Here is a 19,630-nt window from a genome sequence, read left to right on the forward strand (position 1 = left end):
ACATACTCGAGTAGGAGATTATGATAGTCGATTATAAAAAAAATTTACTCGATTAAACTGATACATGTAATTGACTAATTTGAAAATAACTTGAGCATCGCCCGATTGTATTTAAAGCATATTTGATTGGATTTTCACAAAATATTTTCAAAAACTTTATTTAACTAACACAAAAAGGTTACTTGATTTGTTTTCACAAGATTTATAAAATACTTAATTAATATAATTAGATACGACTATTTTGAAAATATACTTGAGTATAAGATTATCAACTTTAAGAGTACTTTAAAATGTTTTGAAAATCATCAATAAATCAAATTTACTAAAAATATATTTAAAAAAAAACTATTTTATCAATAAATCAAAACACAAATTTCTTAACAAATATCAAGACGATTAATTTGTTTAATAAACTAGCAAAATTGATTTAGATTTTAGATTATAAAAACATGATTAAATTTTACAAATCACTTCTAAGATTTACTTAAATTGTACCAACCATTTTTATATTTTCAAAAATGACATCGACCCTTCCATAAAGTTAATTGCCATGCAACAACTACCCGTTGTCATTAAATAAGGGCAATTAATTTTGTTAAAATCCCTAAAATACCCTTATTGATTACAGAAAATAAAAAAATAAAATATTTATGGGTGCCAAAAATACCAAAAAGTAAAAAAAAAAATCAATACAAAAGAGCAAACTGAAAAATTGAAAAAAAAAAAATTAATAGCACATCTTGAACGAAATCATCAAAAAATCAATGCAAATCTATGTTTAAAGATCTTTAAAGACATATATAGATCTTTTAAGGGTTCTACAAGATTAAAAGAAAGAGAAAAAGTGAAACTTGTCGTTGTTGTCATCCCATTTTCTTAAAACCCATAAATGAACCCAAAAGATCAATCTAAATGTGTGTTTGATTACATTACTTAGAATTTAATTCTAGATAATATTGCCTAGAAAACAAAAATCACCCCACTTCCTTGGAAAATGAATTTCATGGAAAGAAGTTTTAAATACTTGTACCATACATATTTTTTCATACAAAAATTAAGAGTGTTTGATTATTTTCCATAAAAAATGTGTAATAATTTAGTAAATGTGTGCAATCAAACACACTCTAAGTTCAAACTAATTTGAACCTAATTCAATTTGGGTTCGATTTGAACCCAAAACACATACACACACATACTTAAACTATGACCAAATAAGGATTTATGAAGAAACCAACTCCAATCAATGGCAATGATGGAGTTTTTTTTTCCCAAAAGCCCTATTATTGCCATTGATCGATTGTTTTCTATCAATATTCAGAATTAGCCGACCGTGATTTGTAGGCCCGTAATGAGAAAATGAGCCCAACTATAAGGAGAAAGGACTAAGTAAAAGCAAAAACAAGGAAATTTTACGTGATTCGATTAGAACAATGTATACTTCACGATTGTTCTCTGGTTATTCCGACAGAATAACAATATGTAATTATTCTTGTTGTTCTCCTCATTTACAATATGGTGTTTTTGACCCCTACTTATAGTGAGGGGTGTTTACAATTTGTATTAAAATACAAAAGTAGAAGAATGACATCATAGAGACAAGATGTCTTTATCAATTTCATAAAATCGAGAGTGTGGCTCCGTATTATCAAGGATCCGATTTGCATAAGATAAAGTAGATGGGTCCATGCCTTCGATTATTTAGTAGCAATGTTGTTATGAGAACTGAATAATTTAACCGGCAAGCTGACCGGTTAGGCCAGCGAGCTTGAAGTATTACTGGGAGCTCGTTGAGTATATCGCTGAGAGCTCGCTTGGTTCCACGATCTGAGCTCGAATTTCAGCGATGTATGAGCTTGCCTGACAAGCTCAGTTGGGCTTATTGGACTTTAGGTAATTGGGTCGACCTTTTGAACTGAGTCTAGTCTATAAGAAGTGGTGTAGGAAACATGTATTGTAATACCCCGAGAGCCCAAAGAGATTAGTATATATCAAGGATAGTGTAAGAAAGGAAACAACACCAGCTGGATACCTTTTGGGTTGAATGTTGGCAAAGAACTCCCAAGTTAAGCGTGCTTGACCTGGGGTAATCCAGAGATGGGTAACCCCCCCTGGGAAGTTCGCGTAAGCCCATCAGGATAAGTTGTTTCGGTCCTTCCTATCGCTCGAACGGGATGTTACAAGTGGTATCAGAGTCGACCCGGGCCGTGTGTTGGGACTGTGTACTAGCCAAAGGCTGGGGGTACTGGACTGGAAACCGTGTATTAGCCCAAGGCTGGGGGTACTGGACCGAGGACACTGGACGGGGGAGAGCTAGGACTAGTTGTAAGGTCGCATGATGAGGACGTCATGTGCTTAAGGGGGGGAGAATGTAATACCCCGAGAGCCCAGAGAGATTAGTATATATCGAGGATAGTGTAAGAAAAGAAATAACACCAGCTGGATACCTTTTAGGCTGAATGTTGGCAAAGAACTCTCAAATTAAGCGTGCTAAGGTAATCCAGGGATGGGTGACCTCCCTGGGAAGTTCACGTAAGCCCATCAGGATAAGTTGTTCTGATCCTTCCTATCGCTCGAACGGAATATTACATGTATAACACTTTCATTATCAAGATCAATCTTTTGGTTGGTTTCTCCAAAGGAAAATGAAATAGTCGATTATATGTATTTAAACAACAAAGATAAGTGAGGAAAATGGTGCTATGAGGTAAGGATGTTGTTGGAATCGACATGAAAGAGATGAGAGAGAAAAAATGATGAAATGAGGTGGAGATCAAAATAATTAATTTACTTAATTTATTAATTTTTAAGGATGGTATTATTTTTAAAAACATAAATATAACTTATATAATTTAAACAAAACTCAAGCATAATTTGTAAAATTTATCTTATAACATTGTTATACTATCTTTTATCTTATTGGCTAATCGATTTTCTTTTAACTTGACAAAACAAAATCTTTGAACTTTAAAAAAATAAGAAATTAACCAAGGCTTTATGGGAAAGATCAAACCATGTTCCATAAGAATGGGGTCAACTGTTTCCAGTACCGCCTTAACCCTTAAGGAAGCTTCATAATGTGACACGCGGCAGACTATTAACCAACCACTTCATCTCCATCGCCTCATTTTTCTCTCTCTCTGTAGTTATCACAGTATATTTAAGCTAATGACATGGGCACCCCTCAATTATTATTCATATTCACTTGGAACTACCCATTAATGTAATGTTCACTTGCAACTCTCTTTTCAGTCAAAACATGTGACATACCCTTCAAATATGACACCACGAATAGCAACCATTATAATAAATATATCTTTTAAATTATTTTTATAAATGTTAATTATGTGATCAATTTATTCTATTTAACAATTATCAACAATATAATATAATAATTTAAACTATTAAAGTCGTGATTAAAAAGATTTAATATGCTTTTAATATGAAAAGATGTGGAGTTCGAACTTTTCCAATTCTAATATAGCATTTATTTAGAGTTCAATGGTCTCCCCCTATGGTAATTCAAGATTTAAGAGAAAATTGTGTATAATGCTATAATTTAATACTTTTAAATATTTCTTTAAATTCTAAAGATAACTAATATATGTGTGATCTTTATAATAATTTTATTAATTCTTTTATGTGCGTCTATTGTTGACTAACAAGTTTGAGAGTATGTGACAATAGAGATCTTACTAATATAATAAAATATGATTTATTGTTTCATCCTTTTGTTTTCACATTAAGAAAAAAAAAGTTTAAAAATATTTTCGGTGATATTATGAATAGTTGCGAATAAGTTATAGTTGAGGGGTTAATGTGTAATGACCTACGGAAGTATATATATCCTGAGCCTCGTTTCTACTCGAAGATTCTCAATCGGATCAACCGGAAACATGGGAGGCGGAGGAGTGATGAGAGCAGCAGCGAAAGCGGCCGGTTTCGGCTTCGCCAACGCCGGTTCCCGAGGCATTCCGGCGGACCATACGGCCACGGCCGCTGCCGCCGTAGCTCGCAAAGCCACCAATCGCCCAGTGCCGGCGATCATTTCGTCTGCCGAAGACGTGAAGTCGACCGTCTTGACGGCTTCACAGAACAACAAGATTGACGCGGCGGTGCAGAGGCCGTCCTTGGAACTCCATGATTGGGAGTTCGCCGGCGGCGAGGAAGACATTATCGGGCAATCTCTTGAGCCGATGCCAAGGGTCGTCTTTGGTGGCGTTCCGACGCTGGAAGAAGCCAAAGAGGCCACTTCTGAACTCAAAGACGCTCTTGACAAGTATTGTTATTATTATTATCTCGTGCATCTTAATTTTGTCTTACCCAAAAAATCAATTCTGTCTATACTTATTCTATGGTTTGATTTTAGTAGTATCCTTTTTCTAATTAGTGATACAAATTGGGGAATTGTTTGAAGTTAGGATTTTTGTGTTGCCGTTGAAGGACGTCATAATGTTGGAACACTCTGCTGCTTTGAATTTGTGTTGATACATAATCCTTCTTTTGAAGGTGACTTTGCAGCTCATTCAAGAGACGGATTTGATTACTGGGTTTCCTTATAATTTATCTGAATTTTTCCTATCTTTGTTTCAAGAATTCGTTAGTTATTTTGGATGTGCATAAACAACTTCTGGTTGAATATCACGAGTTTCACCATTTACTTGGAAATCAAATGCAAAGGCCTTCTCTGATTTTAATCGGTCTGTGCTTCCAGGAATATGGGTGATATAAAGAGTAATGTAACTGTAGAAAAGGAAGTGAAGGACGATGAATTTTTCAAGTGAGTTTGGGACTCAATTTCCAAATGTAGTGACAGTGTTTCCAATTTACTTAGAGCAATTCTATCCATTTTTATATTTTAGCTAGTTATGGTTGGTAACGTTGGTTCTGTATTGATATCTCATTGAAAGAGCATTTGAAGGTGAAGATTCCTATAAAGGTTGCTCTCTTTATTTTGTCTCACCATTGATACTTGTTGAAGAAGGAAGGTGGTCCAAGTTGACCTTGCATTGAAAGCGAATAGAAGAATTAGTGGGCCACTTTTTAGTTTTAACATAGCTGATTTGGCTAAGGATTCATGGAGTATGCCATTTTCCATCTTTTAGATATTATGTGGGTTGTTGCTATTGTTGCTTAACTTCTGATACGAGTCTTGGGTGGATGATAAGCGTGGATGCTTGTACTGTGGTTACCATTTTTTTTATCTTCTTAAATCATAGCTATGTTTGTCAAACTTTTAATTAGCCATTGTATCTAATTGCATAAGGGCCCAGGTAGATCCTCTCCCCTTATGGAGGGGGAGGGTATGGGATGCTTTTATGAAATCGCTCAGTCTGCTCTTGCCTTAGCAGGACTGATTCTTCGTAATCATTGAAAGAGAGGTTCCTTTTGACAATGGAGACTTTTTAGCTGAAAACCTGTAGCTGAATGGGCTGTAGCCTGCAAACAATTGGTTGTAGTTTATTATGGCCATGTCTCAGTAAGTTGCTGAAATGGTCATCCTGTCCTAACCTTTTAATCTACCTGGAGGGAGTTATTAGGAAATCATTCAAATTCCATTCTAGGATGGTTGAACTTTTTGGAGACTAGGTGATGAGTAGGGTGCTCAAAGGTTGAGAATTATATTGGTTGCTAAACATTACTGATAGCCACAGAGAGTTGTGAAGAAAGAGGTAGTGCAGTTTGAAAGCACAGTCAGTGGAAGAGACAGGTTTTTAGCCACAGATTAGTCTGCATGGCCCCGTAATTTCTTAATGGAATGACATTGACTGGTCATCAAGAGAACTTGGAAACAAGGTCCATATCACTGAACATACTGGCTGATGGTTGTCATTTGGGGAGGGCCTCTCTTAGAGTGGTTTGGGTTGTCACTTGAGGGAGAATTGATAATTCGCCTTGATGAACCTTTAGTTCTAAATGCGAAGTTACCGGATCCCTCTGATTTCTTACCAGGAGAAAGGGAAGCATTTCCTCAACCCTGCTTCGGGGGGGGGAGGAACTGGACTGCAAAGGTGTATGCTGCTTTAACAAGATGCAGCCCTATTTTGCTGCAATGAATGAGCGAAGCAGGGTTACAAGAAGGCAGACCACAAGGGCAAGGCATACTTCATGACCGCAGAGATGCTGTTAAATGCAAGTCCAGTGGCCTAAGATACTTTTCTAGGGCTGGGAGTTCCTTTTACAAGTCACATGTAGGGCAGGCACTTACTGTTATGTGCATCAGGATATGGTTTGGAGTGTCAACTAGGTGTCTCATGGACATAATTTTGAGGCAGATGTCAATTATTTATATATGCACAAATCATATTTTAGTTTTGTTGATTGCATGGGTTCTCTGTTACACTTCTAATTTTGTAGGTATTGTGCAGTTGCCGAGGGGGGGAAATTGATTTTGGGGCGTAATTTGATTTGATTTTTTTTTTTTAATTCTATATCAGTAGATAAATTAAGCAATTCTTCAGGTGGCACTTCTTTTAATTTTGTGTGGCTCCCTGAGAGCTTTTAACTGTAGAAACTGATAAGAGTCATGGAAGAAGAAAAGCAAAGGGTGGAACCTTGGAGGCCTACGGAGCTTAAGTGCAAAACCCAAAGTTAAGTGCAAAGCCCAAAGTGAAGCGCACGCTTAAGCAAAGTGAAGCATTTACAAATAAAATAAAGAGTACAAACTTTTGTAAACATCAAAAATATAAATTATTAAAAAAGCAATCATTAAAAAAACTAAATAAGAATGAGGGCTACAAATTTAACAAATGATGAGATACCATTTCTCATTTTATTTTATACCAATTTACAAGTTCATGCAACCATAGCAAAAACACATGAGGGAGATATGAAAGGATACAATCTTTTTAGCTACTGTTCCTAATGGAACTTGGAAGACAAACTGGTCTGAACTCTCAGTTGAAAAGATTTGAATATGTTAAGGTTTCTTTTTTAATTTTGTAGATGTCCGGATACCAAATCATCTATTTTAGGTTATAAGTGATTAGGATACTCAATTAAGGGAATCACAGCTAGGAGGAGATTTTCTGTTTTAAATTGTTTCCTTTTTTATTTGATAGCTGATTGTTAGGATAATCACAATCTGTTAGAGATGTGATTGAGGATTCCCTTGTGTAAATAAATATACCAATCATGTACAGCAAGAGTGTGAATAAGATTTCAGTTTTACCACAAATTTTTTATTTTTTTATTTTGTTGAGTCTTATTTTGTTCTTTTGTAAAAGTTTGGCAAAAAAAAAGGACCCATTCTATTTCATTAACATGATTTATACAGAGGATTGATAGAAGAATAAGGAAAAAAATTGTCCAAAATTTACAACAATCTCCAATCAATCAATCCCTAATTTGCAATCAATCAGGGATCAATCATCAATCTCTAATTTACACCAATTAGGAATAAATTAACAATCCCTAATTTACACCTAATTACATGTTTCCTTCAATATCTTTTGCTTGGTAAATACAACTGAGTCGTTTTTTTTTTATTCCATAACAAATGTATATATGATTTTATTTAGATCTAAGATTTGATAATAGCTTTTTTGGGGGCAAGGATTCCATACAAGCAGCCACACTATTGCAAAAATTTAAACAAATCCAACCATTCATATTGTTTGATATAAAAAAAACAAGTGTATTTTTGAAGCGCACTTTATTGCACTTCGGAGCTCAAGTCAAAGCACAACTTAAGTGTGCTTTAATTGTGCCCAGCTAAAGTCTCTAAGCTTCACACAAAAAAATCCCCAAGCATGCTGCACTTCACACACTGCGCATTAAGCGCACTTTTTTAAACACTGATTATAAGTGGGTTCTGGTTGGTTGTTGAGCTCCAAGGTCTTACTGCCCATGCAGTGGTCAATCCCTCTCCTACAACCCGATTGTATCAAACAAACTGATTTGTGTAGAGAAGTGTTTATAGTATAGGTAGGTGTAGCTTGTGAGGTTACTACATGAGTTTTCTTGTTTAGATAGAATACTTCTAATTCCTCCCCTGGACCACCCTGTGTGAAACTGGAGTATATATGTTTCAGAACCTGTTTATTTGAAGATTCTAGATGTTCCAAAGACAACCTTAATAAACGTGATTAGATTTTATATATTAAAAAAAAAGCATGTTGGTTATGCCCTTCTTCTACTGCTTTTATTAAAATTAGCTTCTACTTTTTCGTCCTATTTTTCTCTAGTAAACACAATTTTGTTTTTCCATTATGAAATTGTGATGTTTCGCATTATTGTCAGGATATATCTGTCACCACCTAATTCTTCTGGATGTGTGGATTCATACTTAGCTGGTTATGATTCTGCCTTGTCATACCCCAAGACTAAAGCTTGTGTTACCAGTGAGGTGACAGCAGCATTATTGCCACAAAATACTCTGAAAGCGTTTAGGCTTCTCAATGAAAGTCCTGAAGCTCAGGTTCAAAGTTATACTCTTTTTTGACTGCTTATAAAGACAAATCTAACTGTTCTTATGGAGTAATAAAATCAGTTGAAGTTTGCTGGCTGGTGTTTATATATGTTAACACAACTTTTTATAAAGAAAGTATTGAATTAGATGCTAATTCTGTTCTTGGATTATTGCTTTTGTGATCCTAATCTGTAGGAAGTCTATCAAGCATGTGTTGTTACCTTATGCTTTGATTGAGAGAGAGGTGGTGTAGGGAAGGTATAGGTACATAATGGAAATTAAAAAAAAGGAAAAGGGAAGTAAAGGTTGTTACTCTCCCCTTGTTTAGGAAGAAGGAAACATAAAGGAGAATAATGTGGCTTCATTTTGTTTGGATAGAGAATAGAAGGGAATGGAATGGTAAAGTAGCAAAATAATTCTTCACATATATAAGAAATTGTAAGGTACAAAAAATTATAGAATGACAATTATTCACTTTGCTTCAGTTGTATTATTATTTGTTATAACCTTTGGGTAGAACTCACCCTTTAAAGCTAGCTATAAAGGGGAGGGTGCCCCACAACAAGAGCCTAAACTTCCGATGTGGGACAAATCCCATACCTTGCAGTAGACCATAACATACCACTGCACTCCGAAGTCTGGCACCCACGACTGTAGGTTGTGCACTAGCCACGACTAGTCTCAGACGAACACTATAATGTCGGTGTCACCTCTGTCACGGCACGATTGCAACTAGGAGACATGGGGCTGGCTCTGATACCACTGTTATAATTCTCGAGTATAACTCACCCTCAAAAGCTAGCTATCAAGGGGAGGGTGCCCAAGAGGTTATAAACCCTACACCAATAGTCTAAACTTTCGATATGGGATAAGTCCCATATCTTGCAGTAGACCATAACATAAATTGTCACACACTAAGATCTTGGCGTGACATTGGCAGCCCCATTTACAATTTTCCTTGTCTTCTTATTTATTTCTTTTATGTTATGTTGTTATGTCTTTATTTACTTTATGTATTTGTGTTGGTTCAGATATTATAGCTATAGGGGGGGTTGTTAGAGATATTTCATAGGGGAGGCCGCATGTAAAGAGGTTTGGGAAAAAGACAAAATAGTTTGTTATTGGGGTAGGAATCTGCTGTGGCAGCACCCAAGCCAGAGGTATAAATATCCTCTAGAATCTGCTTGTAGAGGCATGCAAAAATCCAAAAGAAATCCTAACTTGTCTCTCTATTTTCATCTCTCTCTGTTTTCTCTTCTCTCCTTCTAATTCCAATCTCTCTTTACCTTCTTCTTCTTCTCCATAATCCCTACTGCACTCTCTAATTCACATCGAATTAGAAGGTTGTTCTCATTGTCACATTGGAGTTGTGACATTATTATTATATATAGTTCTCATTATTTATTAATTTTCAAGTCTTTACACAAGTTGCAATTATTATATTTCATGTCTAGTTTTTTTTTCTAAATACATTTCTTGTCTAATTATAAAGAGTGACTAGAGAATTTTTTTGGGTTAAGGATAAGATTGAATTTTACAAAATTAGTAAGAATAAATAGTAAAATTAATGAAAAAAATTGGTATTCATTCTATTTACCCTTCCCTTCCTTTACAAACTATTCTCTCGAACAAGGGTAAACTTTGTCTCACTCCCTTCCCCTTTATCACCCCCTATCCAAACAAAAGGGCAAGAGATTTGTGTTAGGACCTTGAGTCCGACAATGGAAATTCTCTTCGTGAGGGAGAGAATTAGGGTCGAGTGAGAGAAGAAAATAAAGAGAGAAAAGAGCAGAGGGAGAGACAGAAAATAGAGAGTTCGCAGGGAGAGAAATTGAGTGAGAGAGAGATTTAGTTGCTATGAATATTCATCGGTAGCTTCTCATTCAATTGAGAAGCCTTTTATAGCTTATCCTTGGCGCCAACTTATAGGCGGTTATCAAGGTACAACTCCTAATAGCTATTTGTGGTATAACAACTACTAACCACTACCAACCACCTTACAACATAATCCCCAAAAGACAAAAGTACCCCTAATACAATCATAGGGTCTTGACAAATACCCCTCCCCCTCCGAAAACTTTCTTGTCCTCAAGAAAGGGAAAGGAGCCTAGCCGCCTGAGGAAACTATTGCAGTAGATCAGGGAGATATTCCCACTTGTTGTTGTCAGGGTGAAGATGAGTCCACTGCATTAGCACCTGAGTAATAGGAGCCCCTTGTTTGTGGATCACCCTCATAACCAATATCAAAGTAGGTTTTGCAGAGTAGGGGAAACCTGCTGAGCACCCACTGACTTCTTGAGCAAGGAGACATGGAAGACAGGATTTACGGGGGAAGTGGCAGGCAGTTGCAGCTTGTAAGCTACAATCCCAAATTTGGCCACGATAGGGAAAGGGGCCAAAGAACTTAGGACTAAGCTTAGGTATTTGGCCGTGAGTCAAAGTCCATTGGTGAGAGTGTCTCAGCTTCTAGCAAACCATATCTCCCACTGAAAACTCCCGTTTAGTGCGCCTACGATAAGCAAATTGCTTCATCCTGTCCTAGGCAGTGGCCAATTCCCTTCGCAGCACCTATAACACCTCTTGTTACTGTTGTAAGTAGTCATCCATGACAACTACAGATGTGGACTGCAGAGTGGCAGGAACAAGGGGTGGTTTGTATATAGGGCTAAAAAGGGGACATTTTGATGGAGCTATGGTAACACGAGTTGTACCACCATTGGGCAAGAGGAAGCCACTTGTGCTAGGCCTGAGGCTGAGCAAAACAAAGACAACGCAGATAGGTCTCTAGGCACTGATTCACACTCTTTGTTTGGCCATATGTCTCCTGGTGGTAACTGGTAAGCTGTAGATGTGCAAATGGACTCCCAAAGACTTGGAACAGGTCTTGCCACATAAGACTGGTAAAAACCTTGTCTCTATCCGATACTATAATCTGTGGCACCCCATGTAAGCTGATCACCTGATCCAAAAACACCCTTGCCATTTCTTGTGTTGTGAAGGGATGAGAGAGACCTAAGAAGTGGGCAAATTTAGTGAACCTGTCCATCACCACCAATATGCAATCCTTGTCCTTCGATTTTGGCAGCCCCTCTACAAAATCCTTTGAGAAACATACCCAAGCCTGCTCCAGTCTTTCTAGAGGCTGTAAGAACCCAGGTGTCACCATTGTTTCATGCTTACAGCGTTGACACACCTCACAAGACATTACATACTCCTGCACACTCTTAGGGTTGGGCTAATAAAATAGTTGCTTAACCTTGTGGTAGGTGTTCCTTATGCCCGAATGACCCCCCACAGGTGACCCATGCGAGGCCTACAAAATCTTGGACTTAAGCTGGTCGCAATCCCCAATTACAATCCTGCTAGAAATCGGATCAGCCCATTAGACATGGTATAACTTGGTTTGCTAGAGGGATCAAGCAGCAACTGTTCCAGCAACTCTTTAGTCCATTCAGCTAGGGTATAGCTTGTTGTCACCTCCTGCATTGAATTTGGAACTACTGTGGTAATGACTGCAATCGTCCCTTCATCCAAACACCGGGATAGGGCATCCACTACCACATTTTCCTTTCCCCTTCTATATTAAATTGTGTAGTCCAAGCCCATCAACCTACTCATTCTTCTCTTCTACAACTGAGTTTGTAGTTTTTACTATAAAAGAAACTTCAAACTCTCATGATCAGTGCAGATTACAAAAGTCACATTCTCCAAATAGTGCTGTCATTTTGCAATAGCTATCAACACATCCAATCTTATCATAGATGCTTAGTCCCACATGTTTGGGAGCTAAGGCTTGGCTGAGGTAGGCTATAGGTTGCCCTCCTTGCATAAGAACATCACCAACTCCCACATTACTCGCATCAGTCTCCAGAACAAAAGGATGACTAAAATCAGGCAAAGCCAACATAGGTGCCTCACTCATTGCTTTCTTCAATTTCTCAAATGCTTCCTCTGCCTACGAGTTCCATTGGAAGTTGTCCTTCTTTAACAATTCTATCAAGGGCTTGCTAATAACTCTATAATTCTGCACAAAATGCCAGTAGTACCTTGTTAGCCCTAAGAACCCTGCACAGGCTTCGCATTAGCAGGCCTAGGCCAATCCATCATGGCAATCACCTTCTTCGGATCAGTACTCACTCTTTGGGCTGAGATAATGTGTCCCAAGTACTCAACCTATCTTTGGGCAAAAGCACACTTCGATTTCTTCACATTCAATTGGTTGAGCCTAAGGATCTCGAATGCAGATTTAAGATGGCTAAGATGTTTGGCAAAGGTTGGGTTGTAAACCAGAATGTCACCAAAGAAAACTAAGATAAATTTTTGTAGGAAGGGCTCAAAGATTTGGTTCATCAAGGATTAGAAAGTTAGTGGGGTGTTTGTTAACCCAAAGGGCATAACTTTGAATTCATAATGCCCTTGATGTGTCCGGAAGGTTGTTTCATGAATATCCTCCGATCTTATTCGAATTTGATGGTAACCAGCCCAAAGGTCTAATTCATAGAAAATAATAGCATGTTTAAGCTCATCTAAAAGGTCTTCAATTATAGGTATAGAAAATTTGTCATTGATAGTTATGGCATTCATTTGACGATAGTCACATAGAATCGCCATGAACTGTCTTTCTTTTTGACAAGGACGGGAGAAGTGAATGGGTTGTGGCTCGGCTATATAATAGACTGTTGTAACATGTCTTTGACAAGGTTTTCAATTTCGGTCTTTTGCTTAGGTGGATATCTATAGGACCCAATATTGATTGGTTCTGATTTAGGCTTGAGTGGAATTGCATGGTCAAATGAACGTTGGGCTGGCAGGGACAAGGGTTCTGCAAAGAGATCCTTAAACTCTTCCAATAGATTATGTAAAGAATTAGATTCATGTACTTGCCAAATATGCTAAGTTGGGCTGTTAATAGTCACCAATAGCCTTCCCCCTTGCAGCTGCATCTCCTCCTAGTTATCAGTGGCCTACAACAAAAACAGTTGTGTTGCCTGATCCAATTTCATTTTTAATAGCCTCTGTAGCCTCTTTCTAGTTATCATCTTGCAAGAGCCGGTGTCTATACTCCCAACCAAGGCCATTGCCTCCCCCTCCTTGGTAATAGTAACCTCCATCTTGTTAAAATCAAAGCTGATAGGGCTAATTGTTTTCATCCATCCAGTTAACTCCCAGGATCACATCGCAGTCTCCAAGATTCAACAATCTTTAGGTCAGTCATAAACGACTCTCCTTCCATCTCCCAATGGAAATTCACACAAGTAGATCTACTAATCATCTTCTCTTCATTTGCCACCGTCACCATCAATGGCTACATGTTGGTAACTGAAAACCCTAGCTTCTTGGTTGTTTGCTTGTCCAAGAAGCTGTGCGTGCTTCTACTATCAATCAAAACCATAATCTTGTGATTCCTAACCTTTCCTTCCACCCTGATAGTTTTGTAGTTAACCAAGCCTCACAAGGCATGTAAAGAAATCTCACCATCTCTAATTTAAAACACGGCCTAGGCAGACCCTTGCTGCCTAGAATACATGCAAGTCAGCATCCTAGGCACTGGGCCCGATTAATCGCTTCTAGGCGGCTCCTAGGTTGCCCAGGCGGGGCCTAGGCAGCCCATGTGGTGTCTAGGCGGCCAAAACACAAAACAACGCCTTGGCACCGTTTATATATATATATATATATATAAATTTCTCTGCCGACCAGTCTATTTGATCTGTTTATGTATATATATATATATATATATATAAGTTTTATTTGTCTTTTAACTTTGATTTATCTAAAAATAACATGAAATTACATAAAAAATTTAAAAAAAAAAAAAACAACAACAACAATCCGCCTAGGTCTTGCCTAGGCGTCCTAGGCGCTAAGCCCCAGTCTGACGCCTGACTAGCGCCTAGCGCGTTTTAGAACATTGCTCACCATCTTCTGCTTCTTCCATTGCAATCCCTTCCTTTTCTAGAACTTCATCTATCTTCACCATCTCCTCATCTCCTTCCAACGTCAACAGCTGCTTCCGGCATTGATGTCCAAGCACATACTGGTCTCCACATTTAACATTAACCTGCCTACCTTCGCTGTTCAAAAGTTCCAGATCTGCCTCCCACAGGTTGATTCCTCACTGTTGTAGGTTGGACAACAGTGCCTTTTAGGATTTGGCCAGATTTCACCATCTCCTTACCACTTCCACGTTTAGCACCACCTAACTACCCTAAAAAGAAAGCTTCTGCTTCTTCATTAAGGCTTCCACTATCATCTCCTATAGTCGTGCACTTTCCGCAGCCTATTTGACAAACTTCAGCTGCGACATCTTGACTGCTGGCCTCAACTCATCGTTCAAACCGCTAATAAAACTTGAAATGAAATAGGCCTCACTCAAACTAGGATTCAATGTTATCATGAGGGACTTTTCAAACTTCTCCCGGTACTGTTGAACAGTCCCTTCCTGTCTCAGCTTATTGAATTCTTCCACTACGTCAACTAAATTCCGTTCTCCAAAATTGGCATAGAATTCCTCTACAAAGTCTGACCAGTTACTGCCCATTTGTGACCTGTTCCAGCCTTGGAACCACGAGTCTGCCACATCGTTTAGGTAGGCCGAAGCTAAGGTAATCTTCTGATGCTCTGGAATTTGATACAAGGTGAACAACTTCTCATAATGCCGAATCCACCACTTTGGATTTTGTCCTTCAAACAATGGCTGGTCCAACTTTGGCATAGGGAAATGAGGCTGAGACTGAGCAAACCTGCATTCCCTCCCTCCTGCCTGGCACTCTTTCCTCAAACATCTCTCCAATAACAACAGGTTCTGCTTCAAAATCCACGGAATCTGCTACCCTAGGGCTTGGTCCAAGTCCTGGCAAGACTGAATCAGTTCTTTCCCTAGGAGGAAAGTCAAGAGACAATTGCACCTGATTTTGCCCCGTGAACATCAGCATGAAGCTCTGCAATTGTTCTCGGATCTAACTCCTTACGTTCTCTCGGATTTGGTTCGCTACCATCTCGTGTTATCCAGCTTCTGATCTATTACCTCATCAATCCTTCCCACTCGCATCTGTATATTGGACATTGTCGCGGTCATCTACTGAAGTTGTGCCTCCATCTACTCCATTCTCGTTCCTTCCGCCATTGCTTTCTGTATCTAGGTGAAGATTTAAGGCCAAGGTTCGAAGCTCTGATACCAAAATTGTCAAGACCTCAAGTCCGACAATGGAAATTCCCTTCGTGAGGGAGAGAATTAGGGCTGGGTGAGAGAAGAACACACACACACACACAGAGAGAGAGAGAGAGAGAGAGAGAGAGAGAGAACATAGAGTTCGGAGGGAGTGAAATTGAGTGAGAGAGAGATTTAGTTCTATGAATAGTCATCAGTAGCTTCTCATTCAGTTGAGAAGCCTTTTATAGCTTCCCCTTGGTGCCAACTTATAGACAGTTATCAAGGTATAACTCCTAATAGTGTAGTATAACAGCTACTAACCACTACCAACCAACTTACAACATAATCCCCAAAAGACAAAAGTACCCCTAATACATGTGAGATAATTTATGATTTTCAGCATATCAAGGAGCATCTAAAGTGGTTTCTAGAAGCATTTAAATATACATCATTTAAAGTATTAAGAAAGGCTTTATAGTAGTGTCTTTTTGTTTTCCAACATAGCATTTATAGCATTAATTCTCTAGGAATCTTTTTGTATTCCAAAACTGCTGTAAATGCCTTGATTAGCCTTTATGGTTGTTTGGCTCTATATAAAGAGAAAAGAAATGAGAAGCCTATATGAGATTTAAAAAAAAAAAGGCTGCAGCTCTCCAATATCATCCAGCATTTGTGGCTCTCTCAAAATTTTTATTTTCTAAAACCACTAGACTTCCGCATGCACCAACAATACAATCATAAGGTCCTGACAATATGTGATATAATGTTGAAATTATAGGATAGGATTTTCAACATTTTAAGACATCTGCAGCCAATTTGCAGATTGCATCCCAAGGCTCTTGGATGATGATGTTGGATAATGTCATTTATATGGTGTTGGCTTTGTGTTAGCCTTTCTATCAGTTTTCTGGTTTCTATTTGGCTAATCTTTCCAAATGTAATCTTTGTTTTCTTTCTTAAACACTTGTTAACAATTGGTTAATGTTGTTGTCAAGATACAATAATAAATTTCTTTGTGTAGGAGAGTGTCTCAGGTATACTTTCTGGGAGACCTGTAGAGAATGAAACCAATTAAAGGGGGCAGGTGAGCCTCACCTGGGGGCCCTCCGATGCTTAAGTCAGTCTCCAAATGAGAGTATAGAATGCAAAAGGCAAGTAGAGTTATAGTCTTCGTAAGAGTTGTGAGCGTACCTTTGCTAGAGGAGTCGTCTTCTATTTATATGGAAAAAGGAGACTGACAGGTGGAGGAGAAGCCACAATCTTCTACGAACATTTCGGACTCTCGTCTAGATTGGTAGGCAAGCGCATTAGAGGTAAGTTTGGCTTGACCTTCACAACCTCTCAACCATACTAGTCCTTAGATGACCTCGCTAGTCTCTTGACCATATCAGTCCCTCGGCCAAGTCTCTCGCAATTCTCCCACAATCTCTTACAAACCTCACTTAGGTCTCTCAGTCACTCGGAATGGTGTGTCCCTTAGCCTTGGTCATCCCATGACCTCATGCTCCTGTGGCTTGTTTCTATGGATTTCTTCTTCCAATACACTTTTGGGCCTGTGCCTACTCTTGGGCATGTGCCCACTTTTTTGGACACAACAGTTAGGTTCTTGGGTATTTTGTGGAGATGTTACTACTACCCTGGTGTTGCTTTGTCTTGACAAGGCTATTCACAAATTTTTGTATGAACATCGCTCAAATTTTACCTATAATTACTTTTGAGCCGAGCAACAGGAGAAAAAAGAAAGATCACATCTTAAATAATGTAGTAGACAATTGTCAAAAAAAATAAAACAAAAGAGATAATGAAAAGACATAAACAACTTTTGTAGGGTTGTAATCGAGCCGAGCCGAATCGAGCTTCGTTGAGCTTAGGCTCAGCTTGGTTAGTAAAGGTATGGGCTCAGGCTCGAGCTTGGTTCGACAGGAAGCTCAGCAAGGGCTTAAACACATATCTGGGGCAACCGAACACAAATCATCTGGGTTCAATTTCCTCATGTCTTCTCTCTCTCTCTGCATATATATTTCAACATAGATGGTGAAAATGGCAGCAACCGAACCCAGATTTGGGTCTCTCTATATGTATCCATCTATATGCATGCATAGTCTATAACAAAGAAGATTTTTTGTTTGCTGATTTCTGATGGAAGAAGAACAAAATTAACTTTTGATTGAATAAAGAACATACTGTCAGTCGTCCCTGCCTGTGCTGGAAGGAGAAAAAGAGGGGAAGCCAACAATGAGGACCAACTGAACAAGGCAAAGCCAAAGCCAAAGCTGTTACTACTTGCTGGAGAAGGGGCCAAATACGCAAGAGGGTACAGGAAGGGGAGGAGAGGAAGGAACAGGCAAGGGTTTCTTGGAGACCACCCCCACTAAATCTAATAAATAAATACCGTTTTGATATGATATAATGATATGTATATGTATTTATGTTAAATAATATATTTATAAAATGTCTAATATATACATATATTATCTAATCATAAAATAATATATTTATAAAATTATGAATAAATTTATTAATGTATTTATAAACAAGTTTGTTCAGGAGCTAATCGTGAACTTCTAATCAAGTCTGCTCGCGAGCTCTTTAATCGAGTCCAGCTCGCGAGCTAACAAGCTGAGATTTATTGAGATCAAGTTTGGTTCATTTACAAATCAAGATTTGAAGTTGGGCTCAAACTTAACTCATTTACCTTAACGAATGAAGTCGAACGAGCTTTTATTTTTATTGACCTGAACACTAAGTTGCTCGTGAACGACTTGGCTCTTTTGCCTTTCTTATTTGAAATAAATTAGTAAATGCAGTTCATATTTCACGCCTTAATGTGCTTTGTCAATACTTGTCTTATATTTATGCTCCATTTGTACCTAAGCAGTTGGAAGAAGATTGTTAGGGGCAGATAATTAAGTTCACTCTCATGTGTCTCAAACAATTTGAAACATTTTTCATTGCTGCAGATAATTGATGTTTTTGGCATGATCATGCTATTTGTTGCCACTAACTGTTTGGCTTTAGCTTTATCATTGGTGCTAGTTTAAGCTAGAATTGCATGAAGATTATTGTATTGATAAGATAAAAGTTTACGTCAGGAATTAATATCATCTTATTCCGGTTTTTCCATAGAAAGTAGTTGCTTCTCTTGCTTCAGACCAAAATGTATGGAATGCTGTACTGCAAAACTCGGCACTTACGGAGTATATCCAGTCACAGAAGAGCAGTAAGAACTACCGTGTCTTCCTTTCTTGATTCTGTTTGGAATTTGTTTGCTCAACATGTACTATATTTTGAATTTGTTGCAGCTTTCTTCTTAGATACAGATCCAGATGTTAAAGAGAGTGTTGCTGATGGAGAATTTCCAGATCACCAATCTCCAAAGAATGACGATGATGCACCTGATGCAAAACAATCAGCAGATTCTGGAAATGAGTTTGTGCGTTTTCTGCAACGAATGAACTCAGCAGTAGTCGACATGGTGACTGGTTTATCGGATTATTTCAAGAACCTATTCGGAGGTGCAACGGCAGAAAAAACTTCTATAGATGCTGATGGGAGTGGAAGAACAGGATTTGCGGATGGAGCCACGGTAGGATACATGGTGGGACTGGCGTTCATGGTCATAATAATGGTGGTGCTGAAGCGACACTAGGCTTTTGTGTCTTTGGGAATCCATCCATGAATTTGCTGAAACTACAAAAACCTGTGGCATGTTTTACTGTTCCTTGTTTGAATGTCCCTAGATTGCTCCGAAACATATAAATTATGATTCCAGACAATAGCTTGAATGGAGTAGTAAGATACTCATAATGCATAAACTCTGCTATACTGATGGGCATCCTTCATCTCTCTCTCTCCTGATGTTGATTCCATGAAAAACTCTTACTGTGCTTTGCAGATTGTGTTGATTTTAGTTCAAAAAGATATCATAATATTCAGGAGTAGTGAATTATATGGTTGATTATTAGTTGGATTAGGACCTAGGAGGAGAAAAACACAATTTTAGAAGGATACACCTGAAGGGGAGAAGCCGCGAAGATCATTGTAGGCGGAGAAGGGAATGGGTACGGAGGCAG

The 19,630-nt window shown here is 38.2% G+C and overlaps 1 protein-coding gene across 4 annotated transcripts; it reads left to right on the forward strand.

Moving 5' to 3' along the window:
- Nucleotides 1–3,854: 3,854 nt before the first annotated feature.
- Nucleotides 3,855–19,399, forward strand: LOC127811471 (uncharacterized). Of its 4 annotated transcripts, none has more exons than XM_052351373.1 (5): nt 3,855–4,276; nt 4,712–4,777; nt 8,239–8,416; nt 18,684–18,777; nt 18,860–19,399. In XM_052351373.1, exons 1-5 carry the CDS (start codon nt 3,894–3,896, stop codon nt 19,204–19,206), a joined length of 1,068 nt encoding a protein of 355 aa, XP_052207333.1. In that variant the 5' UTR covers nt 3,855–3,893; the 3' UTR covers nt 19,207–19,399. The 4 variants fall into 4 exon arrangements, with proteins under 4 accessions (XP_052207333.1, XP_052207334.1, XP_052207335.1 ...); XM_052351374.1 differs by having other exon boundaries at nt 18,872–19,399; XM_052351375.1 differs by having other exon boundaries at nt 18,911–19,399.
- Nucleotides 19,400–19,630: the final 231 nt, after the last annotated feature.

Source organism: Diospyros lotus, chromosome 10 (genome assembly GCF_014633365.1).
Source record: "Diospyros lotus cultivar Yz01 chromosome 10, ASM1463336v1, whole genome shotgun sequence".
Taxonomy (NCBI): domain Eukaryota; kingdom Viridiplantae; phylum Streptophyta; class Magnoliopsida; order Ericales; family Ebenaceae; genus Diospyros; species Diospyros lotus.

Excerpts from the sequence above, each read along its gene's own strand:
- LOC127811471 (XM_052351373.1), top strand. The coding sequence starts at position 3,894 with ATGGGAGGCGGAGGAGTGATGAGAGCAGCAGCGAAAGCGGCCGGTTTC. Across the intron at positions 4,778-8,238 it reads AAGGACGATGAATTTTTCAA|GATATATCTGTCACCACCTA; the intron begins GTGAGTTTGGGA and ends CATTATTGTCAG. Across the intron at positions 8,417-18,683 it reads ATGAAAGTCCTGAAGCTCAG|AAAGTAGTTGCTTCTCTTGC; the intron begins GTTCAAAGTTAT and ends GTTTTTCCATAG.